The sequence below is a fragment of the Vanellus vanellus genome (assembly GCF_965231255.1).
Source record: "Vanellus vanellus genome assembly, chromosome: 11".
Classification (NCBI taxonomy): domain Eukaryota; kingdom Metazoa; phylum Chordata; class Aves; order Charadriiformes; family Charadriidae; genus Vanellus; species Vanellus vanellus.
The window spans coordinates 8,862,712-8,881,777 of NC_138916.1; the positions used below are offsets into that span (position 1 = coordinate 8,862,712).

The 19,066-nt window shown below is 37.5% G+C and overlaps 1 protein-coding gene across 1 annotated transcript in view; it reads left to right on the forward strand.

Annotated features, from left to right (window-relative positions):
* MYO1E (myosin IE) overlaps window positions 1-19,066 on the forward strand; it is a gene marked incomplete at its 5' end in the record, with an annotated part of 100,498 nt that overhangs the window by 61,730 nt on the left and 19,702 nt on the right. The window contains 11 exon segments of the mRNA XM_082488950.1: window positions 403-599; window positions 1,630-1,710; window positions 2,089-2,175; window positions 3,410-3,496; window positions 4,620-4,787; window positions 5,542-5,627; window positions 6,202-6,283; window positions 7,104-7,210; window positions 10,997-11,095; window positions 14,864-15,008; window positions 18,671-18,785. Coding sequence (XP_082345076.1) covers window positions 403-599; window positions 1,630-1,710; window positions 2,089-2,175; window positions 3,410-3,496; window positions 4,620-4,787; window positions 5,542-5,627; window positions 6,202-6,283; window positions 7,104-7,210; window positions 10,997-11,095; window positions 14,864-15,008; window positions 18,671-18,785 — 1,254 coding nt within the window.

Consider the following 19,066-nt stretch of genomic DNA (forward strand, 5'->3'; position numbering starts at 1 on the left):
CATTTCGTTTTTACAAAGAATTTACAATGGTGTCAATTTTATTTAATGTGTGAGCTCTTTGTTTTATTTCCATCTCTGAGAATCATTTGTTTGAACCACATAGTTCAAAACTATGACCTAAGCCAGTTTACATGTTCGAAGAACTGAATGTACAGGAATAGCTGACTATTCTAATTCAGGGTGGTTTTTCTTGATTGAAATCCATATAAGTAAAGAGTTGAAAATGTCCTTGGGGAGCTTAGGAAAATTTTAAAGACATAAAACTGTCCTCTTTTTAAGCTGCATGCCCCATGAGGTTTATTACTGTTGATTGTTATTAGAGATACAGCTAATTTTTTTTTCCTTCATTCTGTACTGGTTAGTCTGTAAGTCATAATCCAGTAACCTTGATCTTTCTTGCAGTTTTGGCTTTCCCTGCTTTTCTCCTGGGAATTAACCAGGACCGCCTAAAGGAAAAACTGACCAGCAGACAGATGGACAGCAAGTGGGGAGGCAAATCTGAGTCCATTAATGTAACACTAAACGTGGAACAAGCCTGCTACACCAGGGATGCACTGGCCAAGGCCCTTCATTCCCGTGTTTTTGATTACTTGGTGGATGTAAGTTGGATTTGCTTGATTCTACTGAAGTATCAAAACCAAGTCCAAATACACTAGAAATGTTCCTTGCAGTGCTTTTCTGGTCCGATATTCCTTTCTCCCAGTATGTTTCTTGGCCTAGACCTTAGCAACAGCACTGAGCAGTGGCATGACCACAGGTATCAAATACAAGGCACTGATTATATGACAAATGCTACACTTTCTTTGAAGCAAAGGAGCTGGGCTTTCGGCTCTATTTGCTCAGTCTCCTGCCGCAACTGTACTGTATGATATTCTGACATCTCCTTCCTGTCAGCATCCATACTTCTCCGAGTCTTACTTTCTCCTACGCAGTTGAGCATTTTCAGATGAGCAGGACTAGTGGGTTGTGGTCCCCTGCTCTCTTGCCCCACTCTGCTGCAAAGGACCCCTTCAGCATCCCAGTGTTGTGGAATCTGAGCAAATGGTCAAACTCTGTTCTCCATGCTGAAGTACTCTTGGTTCAGAATGAGACCCTAGGCTGGATTTGTGGGGTAGAAACCTTACCTTTGACCACAGATGCTGGCTAGATGAAGCAGAAGTCTCCTCCGTGGTAGCACTGCTAGTGTCTCAGAAGTCTGCCTCGTCGTGGCACCTCTGTGATTCCCACTATGTGCCTGCACTGACATTGCAAAGTAGGGGAATACAGAAATAGGTGAAAAGATTCACGGTACCATCTGCAAAATGCATCAAATGTGAGACCTAAAGCTGTTCTTTTTTTGTTGGCTCCTTTTCTTTAACTGAGCCCGTTACACGAAAGGGGAAAGATTTTTTACAAACAGTAGATCCAAAGGCTCGCTAACCTGGAAAACAGGATAGTATACTGTTCAATTTCCTAGCTGTTAATGAAACTTTATTAAAAAGTGAAAGTAAAATACCCTATTACGTACATTTGTATTCCATTCAAATGTGTTCTTTTTGAAGAAACCAAATATTTTTATATAAAGATTGAAGGATATGAATATATATAGATAAACCACACTTGTTTTATGTTTTGTTTCTGTTTTATTAGTCTATTAATAAGGCTATGGAGAAGGACCATGAAGAATATAACATTGGTGTCCTTGATATTTATGGCTTTGAAATATTCCAGGTAAGGCAATGCAATACTTGGGGTTTGAACTGATCTGACCTGGGAGAGGTTTTTTGTTATTTAGAGGGGAAAAAATCCAAAACAAAAAAGCCAAACCCTGTGGCCAGAATAAAAGCTAAAAACCTCCAACCCAGCTTCCTGGACGTTGAGTTCTCACTGGTAATGTCTCACTTAATAAACATGAAGTATTGAAGAAACTTCAAAGAAACTAGGTCATTGATCTTAAAAGAAATATCAGAGATTATAAAGAATGTCTATAAAGTCAACAGTCCATCCATCATTCACAGTGTTTCTTTGAAGCTCATTGCCAGCATAAGAACTAAGAATTATTGTATATAAAGCACGAGACTAATTTTTAAATTGTTTCCTTTTCTGTAGAAAAATGGTTTTGAACAGTTCTGCATCAACTTCGTTAATGAAAAACTACAGCAGATTTTTATTGAACTGACACTGAAGGCAGAACAGGTAACCAGACATTTGTTGGTTTTGAAATCATAAATGAGCTCTTGCTTTTTCAGTTGGTGAAAAAATTGAGATTTCATCATCTGCTAACAATAAAATTTGTCTTGTTAAGCAAGATAAAATAAAAGGACCTTTGTTGTTGGCTAACCCTAAAACTGTAAACCACATCAGCTACAGACATTTATTCTCTAATACAGCTGTACAGAAGCGAGTCTGTCATACAGTGTACTAATGCAGTCATATGACTCTGCCCAGACTTGCTGCATATTCTGACTCATTGACAGAAATGGAAAACTGCAGCTTGGTTCCATCCCTGTGCTTTCATTGGACATGACACACAGTTAAATGGGAATACTTTCCTTAATTTTCTCCACAACCTTTTTTTTTTTTATATATATATGAATGAAACAGATTACGAAAACAAATGCAAAAATACTTCTGAAAGCATTTACAGTTCTCTGCTCACAGTCTTATTGCAAAATCTCACTTTACATGAATGTGAGCTTCTGCATGGGAGGGCAGACAGAATCTAGCTGAGACAGAAGCATTGTGTACAGTATGAGCTCAGGCCTGGCACCAACTTTAGGGCAATGTTTTCAAGAATGTACATACGCAATTGCCTTTGTATAAAAGTAACTGATCGTTGCAGTCAAGCACACTGCTAAGCGTCTAGCTGAACTTGTATGTATGCAACGGAGTGGGTCAATTTAATCAAAACTGAGTGTGAATTTTTTCACCAGTCAGTCTCTAAATGTCTTTATGGTTACAGTAATTGTGCATAGAAATAAAAAGTAGAGCTGTGCCTCCATTTCATGGGCATTTCTAAATGTGTTGTCCTGGGGGTCTGATCCCAGTCACAGTCTTAATTTTTAAAATAGATTAGGATACGGATGCTTAGGTACACTCTCAAGATACTGTAAAAGTCACTTTATTACTATTTGCAAAGTGCTTTGACAATAAATGCACTGATGAAATACTGCTCTTCTCAATAACTAGTCAAGAGCTATGAATGACAAAAGAACACACAGAGAGAATAGAGAAGGATTCCAATTCATCTCATTGGCAGTAGAGAGCTGGATTTAACTATTCTTAGGGTCATTTCTCCCACCTCCCCTCAGTATTACATTTGACAAGTCTTTCTGAACAAGAGTAGTGCAGAGTTTGTGTATTGCATTGTAAATCTAGTGCTACAGCCGTGGTGTGAAGGAGTATTTGCATCTTTCTTTTTACTTAACAGGAAGAATACGTGCAAGAAGGAATTAGATGGACACCAATAGATTACTTTAACAACAAAATAGTGTGTGACCTTATAGAAAACAAAGTGGTAAGTATTTAGAACAAACAGATGGAAAAAACAACACGATATTTCTCCAAAATATTTGGGCAACTGCTTTGCTGTCAAGAACGTTCATAGGAAAAATGCGAATACCGTTGTTCAGCTACTGAGTCATACTAAGCCTATATATAAATCTTATATAAGATGTCTTATATGAGCTTTAAGATATATGTTATCCAAGATATCAACCAAAAAGAGAACCATAAGATAGCATGATTGATGTGTGACTAAAAAATATAGTGATGCAAATTAAAATTTTATCCACTTAAATTTATCATGATCTTCACGATATAACCTACTGTACATCAGATAAGGCTCTCTGTATCCCTGGGATATTTCAGTTTGGGGAAGCTACAATACCAGCTTCCAGAGGTACTGTTGCAAATTAAGCAGAAACAAGTGAAGAGGAAGTATTAGGAAGTGTTGTAGATGTAAGAAGTTTTGTGTCCTTCCTCCACAGAATCTTCTGCAGTTTAAAGTCTTTATGTTCTGATTTGGGGTGACAAATGTTGAATTGTCCCTTACGACAGAAGTGGGTTGTTTTCCAGCTAGTTTTGTCCTCATGTAAGCCAGAATTTCAACAGTAGATCAAGTACTATACTGACTTGCACTCAAATGCACATCAGCTTTTGCTCATCTCTTTATCAGGATAACTAGGAAGAGGATAGGATTTCTGTCACAATCTTAGATATTTAGCTCTAAGTTTGTCAAACTACAGCATGTGAGTTTAAGTACTTACCTTACACATGGGTTTATTTTTTTGGTGGAATGAGAAAGAAGATTGCTTTGTGAAGGAATTAAAAACTAAAACGTTAGGCTGTTGTGGTTTTGGTTTTGTTTTTTTTTTTTTTAAACAGCAATAATTGTTTTTCCCATCATTATCATTACATGAAGTGGTATCTCTCCTTAAACTATTTGCATGCTTGTGTACAAATTAATCTCTACTGTGAACTCTACTGACCGGGGCTGGGGGGAGTTCTTCCTGCTGTGACTTTGCTGTAGTGTTTTTGTAGCAAAGATCATTTTCTGTTTGGGGGGAAAAATTGGCATCATAATTGTTTTTTTTCCTCACTTCTTTTGCCGTTTTTGTTATTCTTCTCCAATGCATTAGAATCCCCCAGGGATCATGAGCATTTTAGATGATGTGTGTGCCACCATGCATGCAGTGGGAGAAGGAGCTGACCAAACACTGCTTCAAAAACTCCAGATGCAGATTGGGACTCACGAACATTTCAACAGTTGGAACCAGGGATTTATCATTCATCATTATGCTGGAAAGGTAATGTGGAAAATCATCACTGAAATCTGCATAATGTATTTATAAAGAAAAAGAACAGTAATGAGAGGAAGGGGGAAGCCCTGTAGAGGGCTGTTTTGATTTCAAATAGCCAGATTATCTCAGGAAACAGTGTCCTCCTTTCACAATGTAGGGAGCTTAGAACATATATGCCCTAACCTACGTCCCTTACTTTGGAGAGATGCATCTGGGCCTTGCTGCTATCAAACATACTAACCAGAACTTAAAAGTAATAAATAAATGCCCCTGGTCTTAATTATAATCTTAATTGTTGGCTATAGTAGCAGTAAATTTAAAGAATTCAGATATAAAAATGCTCCTTATTATATACCAATAAAACAGGGAATTTAATGTACAGTTATATCTTCTTTGGGTATATTTCTCAGACTATTCATGATTTCCTGCAGTTATAGTCAATGACAGTAAACCCTTATCATGCAAAATTTTTTCTTCAATAAAATTCAGTATTAAATTCACTTGTGTCGTATTCCATTCACTAGCTCTGTAACAGTCTTTTTCACTGAATTTTAATATAGGGATGAAATTCCTTTATGTTCATTATGGAAGAGCTAACTAATAATGTATGCAAGGATTTAGTGATCATTGTAGTATCTTTTAAGTTATACCAGACTAACCAAAAAGTTCAGAACAGCTACTGATGAGGACAGAATTTAAATTTTCTTTAATTATTGGGTTCTCAACTTACCACAAACAATCAATTTCCACCTTGGCCCAGGTATCTTATGATATGGATGGATTCTGCGAGAGAAATCGGGATGTTCTTTTCATGGACTTGATTGAACTCATGCAGAGCAGTGATTTGTACGTAAGCAAAACTTGCTTAAAGCTAGGAATAACGTGTTAGTTCAGATGGATGCAGAGGGCCTGACTTCTCTACTTTGCAACTTGTGAACTGATTTGTATAAAAGTGGAAATAAAAGATCACTGCAGTAGAACAGTATCAGTTGCATTATATTGACCTTAATTTTCTGCAAATGTGAATAAGTAAGGTACTGCAGTGTCAGAATCAAATCTTATGACAGGCCATCAGTGATTTGGCATTCTCTCAGAACAGGCACTGTTTTAACATAAAAAGTAATTTTTTTTTGTTATGTATTTTAATTAATCGATGCTTACTTTTTAAGAAGTACACATTCCTTTGAGTCTAGAAGTCTGGTATCCTGTCTTCCAAGGCTCACTAAAATAACAAGAGATCTCTTATGAGGAATGAAGCTCATGGAAAATACTAATCCTAAAATAGATTTGATATAACTCCAGATTAATAGAAATAGCTATTTATATTCTGTTCAACTATCAACTTTTACAGCATATTCCTTGACATTCCTGCATTGAATTGTCTTTCTATGCCAACACTATATTATTAATTCTTTCCTAGGCCTTTTATAAAGGCTCTGTTTCCTGAAAATCTTCAAGTGGACAAGAAGGGCCGTCCTACCACTGCAGGCAGTAAAATCAAAGTATGTCTGGTTTTGCTGTGTTAGTATGTGCATATATGGGTGTGTGTTTGTGTATGGATACCTAAATAAACTTAAAAAGTAGTCTTTCCTGATTTTATTGTCCAGAATTTTTTAAGACATCAGGAATATCGTGATTGCGGAGTGATGCATTCTTTCAGCTGTTAGAAGCATGTTTTGCCCAGCATCACTGTTCGTTAAACATTTTGTTCAGCTGCATTCTACAGCAGTGAATTTTCCAAATGAGCAATTGATGGTAGTGATAAATAGTACTTGCATGTGCATAATGAATGAGCCCCTTCACTCAGCCACTTGATGTCCTACAAGTAACTACAGATAACTGGTCTCTTTATACTGCAGAAATGCAGCAGGGCCTGATCCAACACCCACTGAAGTCAACAGAAATCTTTCTACTGACCATAATGTGTGTTGAATAAGGTTGCAGGTGTTAGAAGGCGAGCATTTTTTTGGAGACTGGTTGTAAAATATACGCTTAGATTATACACTTGCAGACTCTGGAAATCCATATTTATCAACCTCTTTCCTCATATTTCACCCTGACAGTCAAGTTCACCTTGTCGCTCCATATTTTTATGTAATACTTAAATGTGTTATGTAGCTGGAGACAATGGTGCCTTCTATGTACTGATAAATTTTTCGTAAGGTGTGTATTATCCCAAGACACTTTGGTTCTTCTGGGGAAAGACCAGTCAACTGGATCCAGTCAATTGAATCATCAGCAGATGGTTGATAATTTTTAGAATCCTCTCACAGGATTTACCGTGTTCATCTCAGATCCTGTTGTTTTCCCTCAATTTTACAGAAACAAGCAAATGACCTTGTTGGCACCCTGATGAAGTGTACACCCCATTACATCCGCTGCATCAAACCAAATGAAACAAAGAAGTCTCGAGACTGGGAGGAGAGCAGGTATGGATAAGCAGAGCAGGTGATGAGAAACAGTGCTAATAGTGAAAAAAGCCACAAAAATTCATAGTTCATGATCATACAGTCTACAGACAAATAGAACTAGATACTCTAAAACCTTCAGAAACGAAATCTGGCATGACCTCTCCTGAACATTGAAGATAAGCTGTGGTCCACTTCGTCTAAATCAGCAGTTAGTATATGCAGTTCTTAGTTTTTCTTATATCAGTTATGAATAATCACAATTTGCATAACAGTAACACAATTGATATATTAAAGTCTCGGTTTTCAATGTAGATTTTGCACACCAAATGCATTATACATCAGTTCTAACTTTTGCTTTATGCTTTGAAAACAGCTTCTATTAGGTAGCTAAAAAGCTAGCAGGATGTCTGTATTTGCTTTTATTCTCAAACTTACCAAAAAGTCTCTATAGCCAAGAATGTAGGAGGTTCCTTTTTTACTTCTTGACTTTTAAAGTGTCATTAGCCAGCTCTTTAAAGAGAAGTCACTAGAATATTGTATCAGGTGGTTATAAGTAGATGTCTAAATCATCAGTTTGGTTTATTGCATCTGTTTTAAGGCATCTTTAACTATACGATGCTTCATAGCATCTTCATATTACCTGAAAAAGGATGCTCTTCTTTTTTGCACTGAGGTAGGTGATCAGTACGGTATGTATACTATGTGAGGTCCTAATATAGATATCATTTATTAGTATATATCAAGTACTTTTGGTAGTGGTAAAAGTGCTGATAAAGCAAGTGGTTATTTTTATCACAGTGAAACAAATTGCAAAGTCTGATAAAAAGCATTCTTGACCATATCAACACACACCAGAATACACTTCCTGCCATTTGGCATGCAGACTAGCACAATTGCATGCAGATGTAGAGCACTTACAGAAGCCACAACTGGGACTGCACTTGAAAGTGTCGTTTAGGTCTTGGCAGTAAATGTAGACCCTCTTTCTCTAGCTTTTCCACCCTGAAAATCCTATTATGCAGCACTTAATTTTCCACTGACACTGGGGACCTCAGGAGGAAAGTAAGCGATCCTGGAAAAAGTATGTCTAAAACTTTCAACTGTGAGTTGAGGGGCTTTTAAAATCAATCATTTACATATTGGAAAACAGGCCTGTTATTGTGGAAGGTGTTGCTAGGAAACCAGTGAAACAAACAAACAAAAACCTAGCCCTGAGAAAAAGACGGCTTTCAAGAAACCCCTTTTGGAGCAAAAACGGGCAAGATTTCTTCTTGTTTTCCCATAACGAGGATGACATTTGGCAAAAGCAGCAGCTACTGATAATAAATAAAATACAAAGGATTGTATACTACCAAACTCGGACACAAATGGACATACTTCTCATAATGGTAATCCTTCATCCCTGTTTAAAAATCCTAACTTTATCTCCCATATATTATACTAGGACTTCACATAGGATACATATGCTGTAGCAGTTAGTGATGTGTCTGGGAAAGAGAAATTTATATGCATATGACAACTCAAGGTTAATTTTGTTGTTTCATGATCTTACTGTGCAGAAGTTCTCTGTTGAGGGAAATACAAAACATAACTGAGTTTATGTGATATTTTGCTGACTGTTGGTTTAGGCCTTTCTTTTCTTCTGTGATCACATAATGCTTATCATACACATGCTCCCATAGTCAATGTGATGGGAGTAGCATATCTAATCTGCTTACTAGTAGCATGTTATTAGACGGTGAAAATGTTACTGAAAAAGGAAAAAAAAATACTTAAAGACTGTCTGTCTTCATGCTCACAGAAGCCGTGTCACTCCAGCTTTGTACTGCCATTGAATAATTCCAGAATATTTAGCACTGAAACATAGACCTTGTGCAAGATCTAAATCTTGTATAATACCTTAGTTATTCCAAAAATTGGGGTGTTCTTGAAATGTGTTTTTGTTCAGGTCCTGGCACAGCCACTTGGACTTGCATTCAGAATTGCTGCATTAGCTGAATTCCCAGACCCTGACCTGCTTGAGGTTCATGCCTGGAGGGAGAGTTTCAGTGTGCCTTTTCTCAGAAAGAAAAGGAAAAACAGAAAAATGTCTCAAATTCTCTCTTGCTGGACACTAATACTGGCAGGGCAGTAAGAAAATGGGAGTAATACTGTTGCTCCAGTGCATTATTCCAGATGTGAACAGGAGGGAAAGCTATAAACAGGAAAATGTATTTTTGTCCACCAACTTTCTACTGTACCAAAATTATTGGAGTGGGTACAAAATATAATTTATTCCTTGAACACAGCAAGGTTAAAGTGTGCGCTATTCTTCATTATAAGCTAAAAGAGCAGTATCACTCATCATTTAGTAAAATACCTCTCAAAAGCATTCTTTAAAAAGAAATCACTCAAGAGCTTTTGTCATTTGTAGTATGGGATTTCAAAAGTTTTTTCCCTTTATACTATGAGTCATATGAAAAGAATGTCTCAACCAAAAAAAAAAAATCAGTGGGCAATACACTTTATATTGAAATTTAACATTTCAAAATAGCTAGAGAAATAACACTGAATTAACCAAGAGTTTTTCAGGATTTGAAAAATCTTTTGTAAAATCAGAGAAATGGTAAGCAAACCAAAATTAAATGCGTCCTTGCAGGTTCATGTTTTTGATGATATATAAAGAAATGCTTTTGCATACTGTTTATTAAACTTGCAGGACTAAAATCTTAACTCTCTCATTTCTGACTGAGAGCCAAAGCTTCTATAATTTGCCCTATAAAAGAACAGCAACAGAAGCCCCTGAACATCACATTTCAGAGTTGAAAACTGACATTGCCTCTTCCAGCCACATGACTTAGATGAGGGAATTAAGGAAACGCAAAGGAAAACTGCATTGTCATAAATTGTTAAGGAATAATAAAATAGCGTGCCACAGCTCCAGAAAAAGGTGCCAAAGGGAAGCTTTTTTTTTTCTTTTGCTGTTTTTCTACTTTGAGCTTCATGGGGGCATATTTGTTCCCTGTTTAGAACCTAAATGAACGTGTTTTGCATGAGGGAACTGTAATGGTGTTGGGAAAATGGTGTTTCAGTTTGTGTGCAGCAGAGTCCCTCCACAGCCATTAACGCTTTCTGGGTGACTGGTACCAGCTCAGTTTTTGTTCGTAACTGAAGTATGCCATGAACAAGCTTACCAGGCATGCTTCAGCCAGTCTTCTGCCTATCCTCAAATCCTTCCTTTGCAGCATGGTAAAATTAGGAGGAATGCTAGCTGTTCATGAATATACCGGCCTGGCTTTCTTCTTTCTGATTCTTTGTGTAATGTAAGTGTGGCATCTAGGGCTTTCTGCAGCCATCAGATTCAGTCCTTTCTCCAAAGCAACCAAAAAAGAGCTACTGTGTGCTGCTGTTGATGCTTGAGCTATGTAAAACATAGGTGAAACCTACAATAAAAGAACACAAAACAATTTCCCACTCCCTTGGATACCAGCTATGTAGTTGAATAGGTAAGTTACTTGGTCTTTTATGGGTAATAATATTAGTTAATAAATTTATAAATAAATTAATTAGGAGATGGGAAGTTAAACTTGGAAAAAATGCTAAGGTAAACTTGCTACATATACTTCAGTAATGCAGTCTGCCTGCCTTGAATATTTTTCCTACTGTGCAGTGCGCATGGTAATGTGCAAGAATAGATTCCTATACCTGTGCATGAATTTTAGAAGTCAGTAGTCTTCAAGCATGATACAGACTTTTAAGAATACCTCAATCCACAAATACGCTGAAATAAAATGGATTTAAATCTGGCATTGCTTTTGTCCACAGGGTAAAACATCAAGTGGAATATTTAGGTCTGAAAGAAAATATTCGAGTAAGAAGAGCCGGCTATGCCTACAGGCGGGTTTTCAAGAAGTTTTTGCAGAGGTAGGGTAATGCTAATTTTGAAGTATTACAGCACAGTTGTTTACATGATGAGGAAGAAATCACGAAGTTGCAAGTTTTGAAAGCATCTTGTTTCCCTCTTACCCTTTTCATTTACCTTGCTTACAATCTAGGTTACACAGGGATTTGAAAGCATCTTAAAGACTGGCTTTGTGTCTTTGGAAGGCTTTTCATTTTTCTGTAAACTTGCCTAAGACCTCAGTTCTTTTTGTAGTGCTACAAGGTGGTTCCTCAAAGAGTTATGGGAACTTTGAGTTATGAGCTGCAGAGCCTGGAAATCTGAGTGTCTAGCTGCTAGCCTTTCTTTAAAATGTTACTGCTCTAGTGCTCCCAAGGACAGAAGATAGGTGAAGAAATGCATCCCTGCCATTCAAGTGTAAAGAGTAACCTTAGCTTAAATTGCTCCTTCTATCCTCCCACTGGTGTTCAAACAGCTGGGAATGGTTACAACTCAAACCACTGCAGCTGCTCACTGAATGAAAGCGAGTCAGAGCTCTGTAAGGCCAATCCTTTTTTCAGTGTCTTAGGACTAGCTGTTAAGATGATTAACTACCTCCACTAGCTAATGAAGTCCTCTTAAATAAGAGCAATTGCAAGATTTATACAACATTCAGCTTCTGTTTTTTTAGAAAATTGAGACGTGCAGCTAATAAATGCCCCAACTGGGGCATTACATGACAAATCAGCTTTTGTTGGAAGTCTTTGTGTTACCTTTGAGAATAGGAAACAAAACACCCAATCAGTTGTTGCAAGGAACGGAGTATAATTAATCAAACAGCATAGAACAAAGCCACTGATAATACTTCATGATAATGCAGAGAACATTCTAATCATCTAGGACTTGACAGACCTAAAATATCTTAAAGTATGGACTCAATTTTTGTTATGGAACAATTTTAAATCCCTTTTTCTTCACAAACTGCCAAGCCCAGACATAACATGAAGAATATGCTTCAGGTTGTGTTACTTAACACAGACTGTTCCCAAGACAGAATAACAGATTAACATTGTGTATTAAATCTAGCCTCCACAGCTGTTGAACACTGATTGTGAGAACCGTGCAGGTCTAGAAATCTGCCCAAGAGGTCTGCACAAAGGAAAGCTGCATGGTACTTCTGAAAGGCAAATAGATTTCTATACTTCACTTTAGACATAGAGATCCACAGGCACCTGAAACCATTCTTTATGGAATCCATCCGTTTCTTTCAAATTAGTCTTGTTAAATTTAACATTTTGTTATGAGTAAAACTCTTCCTGCAACCTTTCCTTTCGCAGTTCCCTAGTGCCCAGAACAAGCTCTGTTCTGGCATCCTGAGTCAGTGTGAGTAGCAGTGGGCTGAGGCACGGGATGGACAGGAAATGCATGCTTGTATGCTTGTTTTCATTGGGAGTTCCTTGGCAGCTCCATATAAGTGGAGATTTCTGGGCTGAATAGACCTCTATGTACAAAATTTACATTTGCATGCAAAAAGCTAGTCACTGAAAAGGCCTATGTGTTTCAAACCATAACCAATCTGAAAGCTGAACTCCACACTCCCATATTTAGACATAGGACCTAACTGCTTACTGTGAATTTATAATTGATAATTTTTGGGGGGCAGTCATGATTTGAAATTGTTTCAGAAGCATTTTAAGAACACGGTATTTGTGGCAAAACCCTCTGTAAGATCAAATTACACAAGCTTGAAAAACCTAGGTACAAGGATATTGACATGAGTGGTTTAAGAGGAAGCATGCACAAGTGCATTAGAGGGAAGTGCTATTTCTAAATAGTGGTGAACAATGATAGAGTTGTCACATTATAAAACTGTGAAATGCTTAACTGGTGCATGTTACAGAATAATCTTATTTCTTCTGCCCTGTAGACTTGTCACACCAGTAAAATGTATGAAGTTAATTTGAGTTTATGAATTTCAAATGTATTATCTTGTACCCAAGAGTTTTAGTTATATTAAAAAGTCTTAAGTCATGTTTTTCCCTATACCCTCCTTTGCAGCTCAGATGTAGCAAAGAATTTATAACATGCTGAAATGTAGTGTCAAATTCTGTATTGTGGAAGGTAGCAGTTTCAAATGCCTTTATTAACATCAGCTCCTTTAAATTCAGACTTGCTTAGACCCATCTATACAACTATACTGTTGGCAGTACATAATGAACCTGCAAAAGAGGCTGTTGATTAAATAAGCTGGGAGTTACTTTAACTTACAACTCCTTACTAGGTTCATCTATTTATCCCATAATGCTGATAGATTACATAAATATAAGTGTACACATTGTCTGTAAACACAGAATATGTATAATATACTTGTATATATAAGATGGTGTAAGAGCTATTTTGTTACACCATCATGCATAGTACCTGAGCATTTGTTAACTAATAATAAATTTGAACATAACATCAGTAGACCCTTCTGAGTCCTACTGAATTATTCCTAAGGTAGCTTTCTCTCTCCATGTACTTGCTATTCAGAGATGTTTGTTTTTTTCCGATACATTCCTTTTTAATTGTTTGCTGTTTTTCTTTGTGTGGCATTAAGTTACATGACACTGTTTCTGCTTCCTGGCTGGATAACATTTTAGATATGACAAGAATGAGTAATGTTCCCTTAATGAATTTTCTATCAATTCCTTGTGTGATTTTTGAGAACGTTTTATTAGGATCTGCCTAAATCTTCTCAAGAAACAAGAACTTGGAATTGCAACAAACTGAACTCCATACTTTATCACTTTTTCATTAGTTGAATAGTTTTACTAATAAGCATGATTTACTTTATGTAACTCAAGTATGCTTAAGGCATTAAAAAAATTGTCAAGACTAAAGAACATAAAAGATTTGGGGGAGAGATTTGTCACAACATATTTAGCTGTTCTCCAGTCTCATTGTCAAAGGAGTCTAAATAGCTGCTGCTTGAGAAGTCGCTTATCCGTAGACATGCAGAGGCAGCTAAAACCCACCAGTGCTCCTTGGTGGGCAGTGGAACAAGGCAGCTTTGTAACTCCAGCCTGGCAGTTCCAAAAGCCCAAGTTGAGCCTGAAAATGTGGACAGTTTAAAAAGGGCTGCAACCTGGCATCCATCTCATTTTCAAGGCTTAAAGAGAATACCATGAGACAGACAGAAGACTTCCTATCAAAGACGTGGTATTGTAGCCCTTCCCTAGTTCCCAGCGTTCCCTCCGTGTTGCACCAATGTTGCTGTATTTTCCCTCTTGTACCAGAGGCCAAGCCAAAGGCTTTCTGGGATAAAGCCAAGAGCAGCTCCTTGCTAAACTCTGAATGCCCAGCTGTTGAACAGGTGGGTTAAGAGCATGAGCTGGCCACTTGCTTAGAAACACAAAAGGCCTTTTTAAGAATAAGACAGAGGAGGCTTGAGTGGGAAATTGGCCACATGCTTGGGAATGAATCTAGAATACCAAGGGTGTAGGTACTTAGATCTGGACCATAAGTCATGGCTAATAAATAACCTTGCCCTGGACTTAAGGGGATCACAGCAGAACTTTCTGTACTTAACTACAGCAGTTACTTAGCATCTGGAAATGGGAGACTCCTGGACACTGTTGCACTTTTATTAGTAGTTGTTTGGTCTTGCTAAACAAGTAACACCTTAATACTGTGCATCTTCCCACACTTCAAGCTTCTTTAAGTCCTGCCAAAACTGTCAGCCCTCCCCCCAGGGTAATACTGACTAAGAGTCAGTGGTATTCTGCTGCTGCTGTTTGTCCGGTTTTAATCTCTTCTCCTTGGTGGCTAAGGTACGCCATTCTGACCAAAGCAACCTGGCCTTCCTGGAAAGGAGAAGATAAACAAGGAGTTCTCCACCTGCTTCAGTCGGTGAACATGGATTCTGACCAATACCAGCTTGGGAAATCCAAAGTCTTCATCAAAGCTCCAGAGTCGGTAAGTGTGGCAGAACACGAGTCTTTAAATATAGAAACTGTTTTGCTGAAATAAAAGGTCTGCCCGCTCAGAAGTTGAGCGCGATATCTGCTAAGGTGGGAGAGGTGTAATAACCAAGTCAAGCTGGGCAGGTCTGTCACAGGTGCCTTGAGGCTGTACAGGGATTCTGGGCACTTTTATAACAGGCACAGTACGTAAGGACCCTGTGGGATTTTGACACTAACACAAGAAGCATTAAACACATCTAGAAGAGGATATGGAATATGAAGATGCTTTGGTGTCAGGTGGTTCATCATGACATTCCATCAGAGAATATGTCATATGAAGGCATGAAAATATATCTATGACCGTTAGCCCAAGAAAATAGATCCTTTTCTCAGTACAAGAACTACTGATGAAAGTAGAATAGCCCCCAGTTAGAGTTAAGGGTATGTTATGCATCACTGAGTAAATCGATGTTCCAGAACGACTGCAGCTTGAAATCCCATTCAAAGAGAACATTAGGGAGGCATCATAAGGCTGTTTTTACCCTGTGGCTGCTAAACTGCACAAAATCTGTTGGAAGAAAGTTTTCTTTTATCACTTTTCAGGAAAGTTGTCACAGAAAAGACTACGCTCTACTCACCATCCTGTATTCCTTATTTACCAGAAGCAATCAGGCTTAGTTTGTGTAGCATACCTTGCAGTTGAGCATTAGGTGGTTTCTTGGTGCTTTACTTGAAGTTATGTGTCAAAATAAAAGCAGAACACTTCTATTGCTGTCATTTTCTTTTCCAGAAACATACTTTTTGCTCTGTAGGGCAACAGTAATTCAGGGAATGACACTGCTGTGCCCAATCATATAAATCTCTGTTAAAGGAAAAAAAGATAATATTTCTCCAAGTTGTAATAGAAATCACGTTGTTTCTACCATAAATAGGGTAAGATAGTATCATCTCTGTTCAGGAATAATGGGACTTTACATTCCTATTTATATAATAAAGCATCTAGCGTTCAAGATGTAGGTTATTAGAATACTTAGGTGCATGTTGACAGAGCAGGAAATTCTAGTATATGGTTAATCCTACTTAGTCATTGCAAGCATCACCTTAGCTCGCCAGTTACAAGGAACTGTGAGCTTTGTCTGCCTTCCTCTGTAGCACAGGCTGTGATTTATTTCCTAAGATTATTGGGGAGCTTTGTCTTACAAAGTCAGTGCGACAGTCTTGGACATTAATAGATGTCTTTGCTGTCTCTTCTTGTGACATTAGAGTTGTGACTTTTACTACTTTATTGGTGACCTCAAGTTTTATTATAGGGTGGTGGCAAGTACACAATCTGGTCAAGTATCTATTTGAATTAATACAGACAACTTAGTTGATTGTAATTACAAGGAACTAGAATTAGTAATTTAAGCAATATCTTCCAGTCCTGTGTTCATTATCTTGCACTGTAGCAAACCTGATTTTCTTGTTTTCACTGTGAAATTATTTTGCATCCATGCTGTTCGTTGCACTTAGTTACAAACCAAAGGCAATCTCAGTTTTGAAGATAAACAATTAAGGGAAGAAATCAAAACAATTCTTCTGTTTAATAGCCAAGTGGCAAGTGCTCATGTAGGATTCACTTCACTCTGAAGTGGCCAACATGTTAACATTCGGTACCCCAATATCACACGCTACTAGGTTGTTTCTGAGAGGAAGAAATTGTTTTCTAATTGATGCATCTTTCCATGCTAATGCATATTTGTAATACTAAGTCCTGGTTGCATGCATATACCATTTAATGGCATGTCTGAGTTTTACTGAAGGGCAGTTCTGCATGTTAAGACAACATGAGGTTGACTAGAAATAGTAAAACTTTTTTGCCTTGCATTTTCATTTTAATTTAAATTAAAGCTTTCAATTACTGTATACATTTTATTTTGAAAAGCCATGAAATCCATTTTTAAACAAGTACTAAAAATAGTCTGGGCTTTTTTTGATGGAAAAAGTTTTCTGTGAGCTGAATATTCTAAAGTTTGATTTATATCTTTTAGTATCAAAGACAATCATCTCGTCTTATGTTACTAAAGTATTGGCTATATATTGCTTTTGAGAAAAATAATCTTTCAGATGGTAAATGAAAATTTTTCTTTCTGCCAGAGAGAGCACCTGTTGTGGTTCATCAGGTGAAAAATACTTGATTTGCTCAGGAGTGGGAGGAGAGGCTTTATAATACATATTTTAGGAAAGAATTTATGCAGTATTTTTATTTTACAAATTAAGAACCATATTTTAACTCAGTGTTTTCAATGAACTTCCTTAGTTGTGACCTTCAACTGAAGGTGATAGACTATTTTGCATTGAGATATTGCAACTAGAATGATTGTTAGAGAAATTAATGGTGAGTATTCACAAGAGACAACATCAATATTGTTACTGTAACCTGAATTGCATGAGGGCTTGACCCTGCTCCTGCTGAAGCTGAGGAAGTTTTTGCAGCAGGAGCACTCACACCTGTATGCTAAAACCCTATCTAGTGCTTGTGTGGTTGTGAAGAGAAATTCTAATTTTTTTTTTTTTAAACAAGTTTGCTGTAGGTGAAGAGTTGCCAACTGTGAAATAAGGTTTTATGGGTGGCAAAAAGGAGGCTTCATTATTCACATTTCCATCAAACAGCTGAATAAATAACACAAGAGCAAGTGAGGTTCTGTGGAAATGGTTTGCACTAGATCTAGTTTCCTTTATAAGATCAATGTGAACAACAGTATTTTTCTAGATTTGCATGGTTTAGGGCAGCAAATTAAAAAAAGAATCCTAAAGCCCAGGTTTCTTTCCTGATATACCTGGTTTTACTAATGTTATCTCTTTTGAAAGCTAGAAGAAAAGTCCTTATGAATATTTAACACACAGTAGAGGGAAATAAGCAACAATCATGTCAATGGACTGATTTAGTACTGTAATTGTTAGCCAAATGCTTGTGCTTCTGATGAGACAAGTAAACTTTAAACTAAAAGTTTAAAGTATGTAAAAGGCTATAGTGAAATATGCCATATCCTACAATAATTATGAAGTTGTTCTAATGGACCAAATTTACGTATATTTTAATGGGACCTGGGAAATTATCAAAAAAGGGGATGCACCTTTCATTTCTGTTTTGATAAATCAGCATTTACTCTTGAACTGAGAGCATTAGACCCCAAAATCTTATGTCATACTGAAATACAAGATCATAGTTGTAAATCCTGCAGCTGGCTGGCAGACTTCACTGCTAGGAAAGAATGGAGCCAGTGGACATGAGCGTATGAAATTCAGACAGGGAAGAAAGTTGCATGTGAATACGGTGCGTTACGTTACATATTGCACAGATCCCCCATAGACATGGCAATGTTCTGACAAGTGAAATGTCAATTCTTATTTGCACCAGTGGAATATTTCAGGGAAAATCCATATTTTTCTTCCTTCATCATTGGGTATCAAGATTAATGGGTAGACTGGTAAGAGCCAGAACTACTCAAGCATCAGAGATTTCTTCCAGAAAAGTTTATCTTAATATTCTGATCTCTGATCCCATAGTTGTGGTAGAGGCACCAGCTTGGATCTAGGGTGAAATGTACTGGAAAGTTGTTGAAAGTAAAATACAGCTTTTTCTTGAACTTTTCATGTAAAATGTTTGACCTGCTCTACTGTCTCTTTGTACAGCTATTTTTGTTAGAAGAGATGAGAGAGAGGAAATATGATGGGTATGCCAGGGCCATCCAGAAGGCATGGAGGAAGTATGTGGCCAGGAAAAAATACGTGCAGATGAGAGAAGAAGGTAGGTCATAACTTCTGGTGACAGATATTTCACACATGGTTCCAGGAACAGAAAGAGCACCACGAGATGAAGGAAACATCTCCCTCTACAGAGAGCAAATCATTGCATTGCACATGACTGCAAATTATTGGACCCCTAAGGTACCACTGATGCGGTTGGTTGGTCTGCATGCATGGATTTCTTGGACCACCCAGTGTTTTGCTCTCAAAACAAAGGCAGTGTGAGTAGGACAGAGATCCAGGGATGTTCCAGGGGAAGTGAAAAAGGAAAAGCTTCCCACA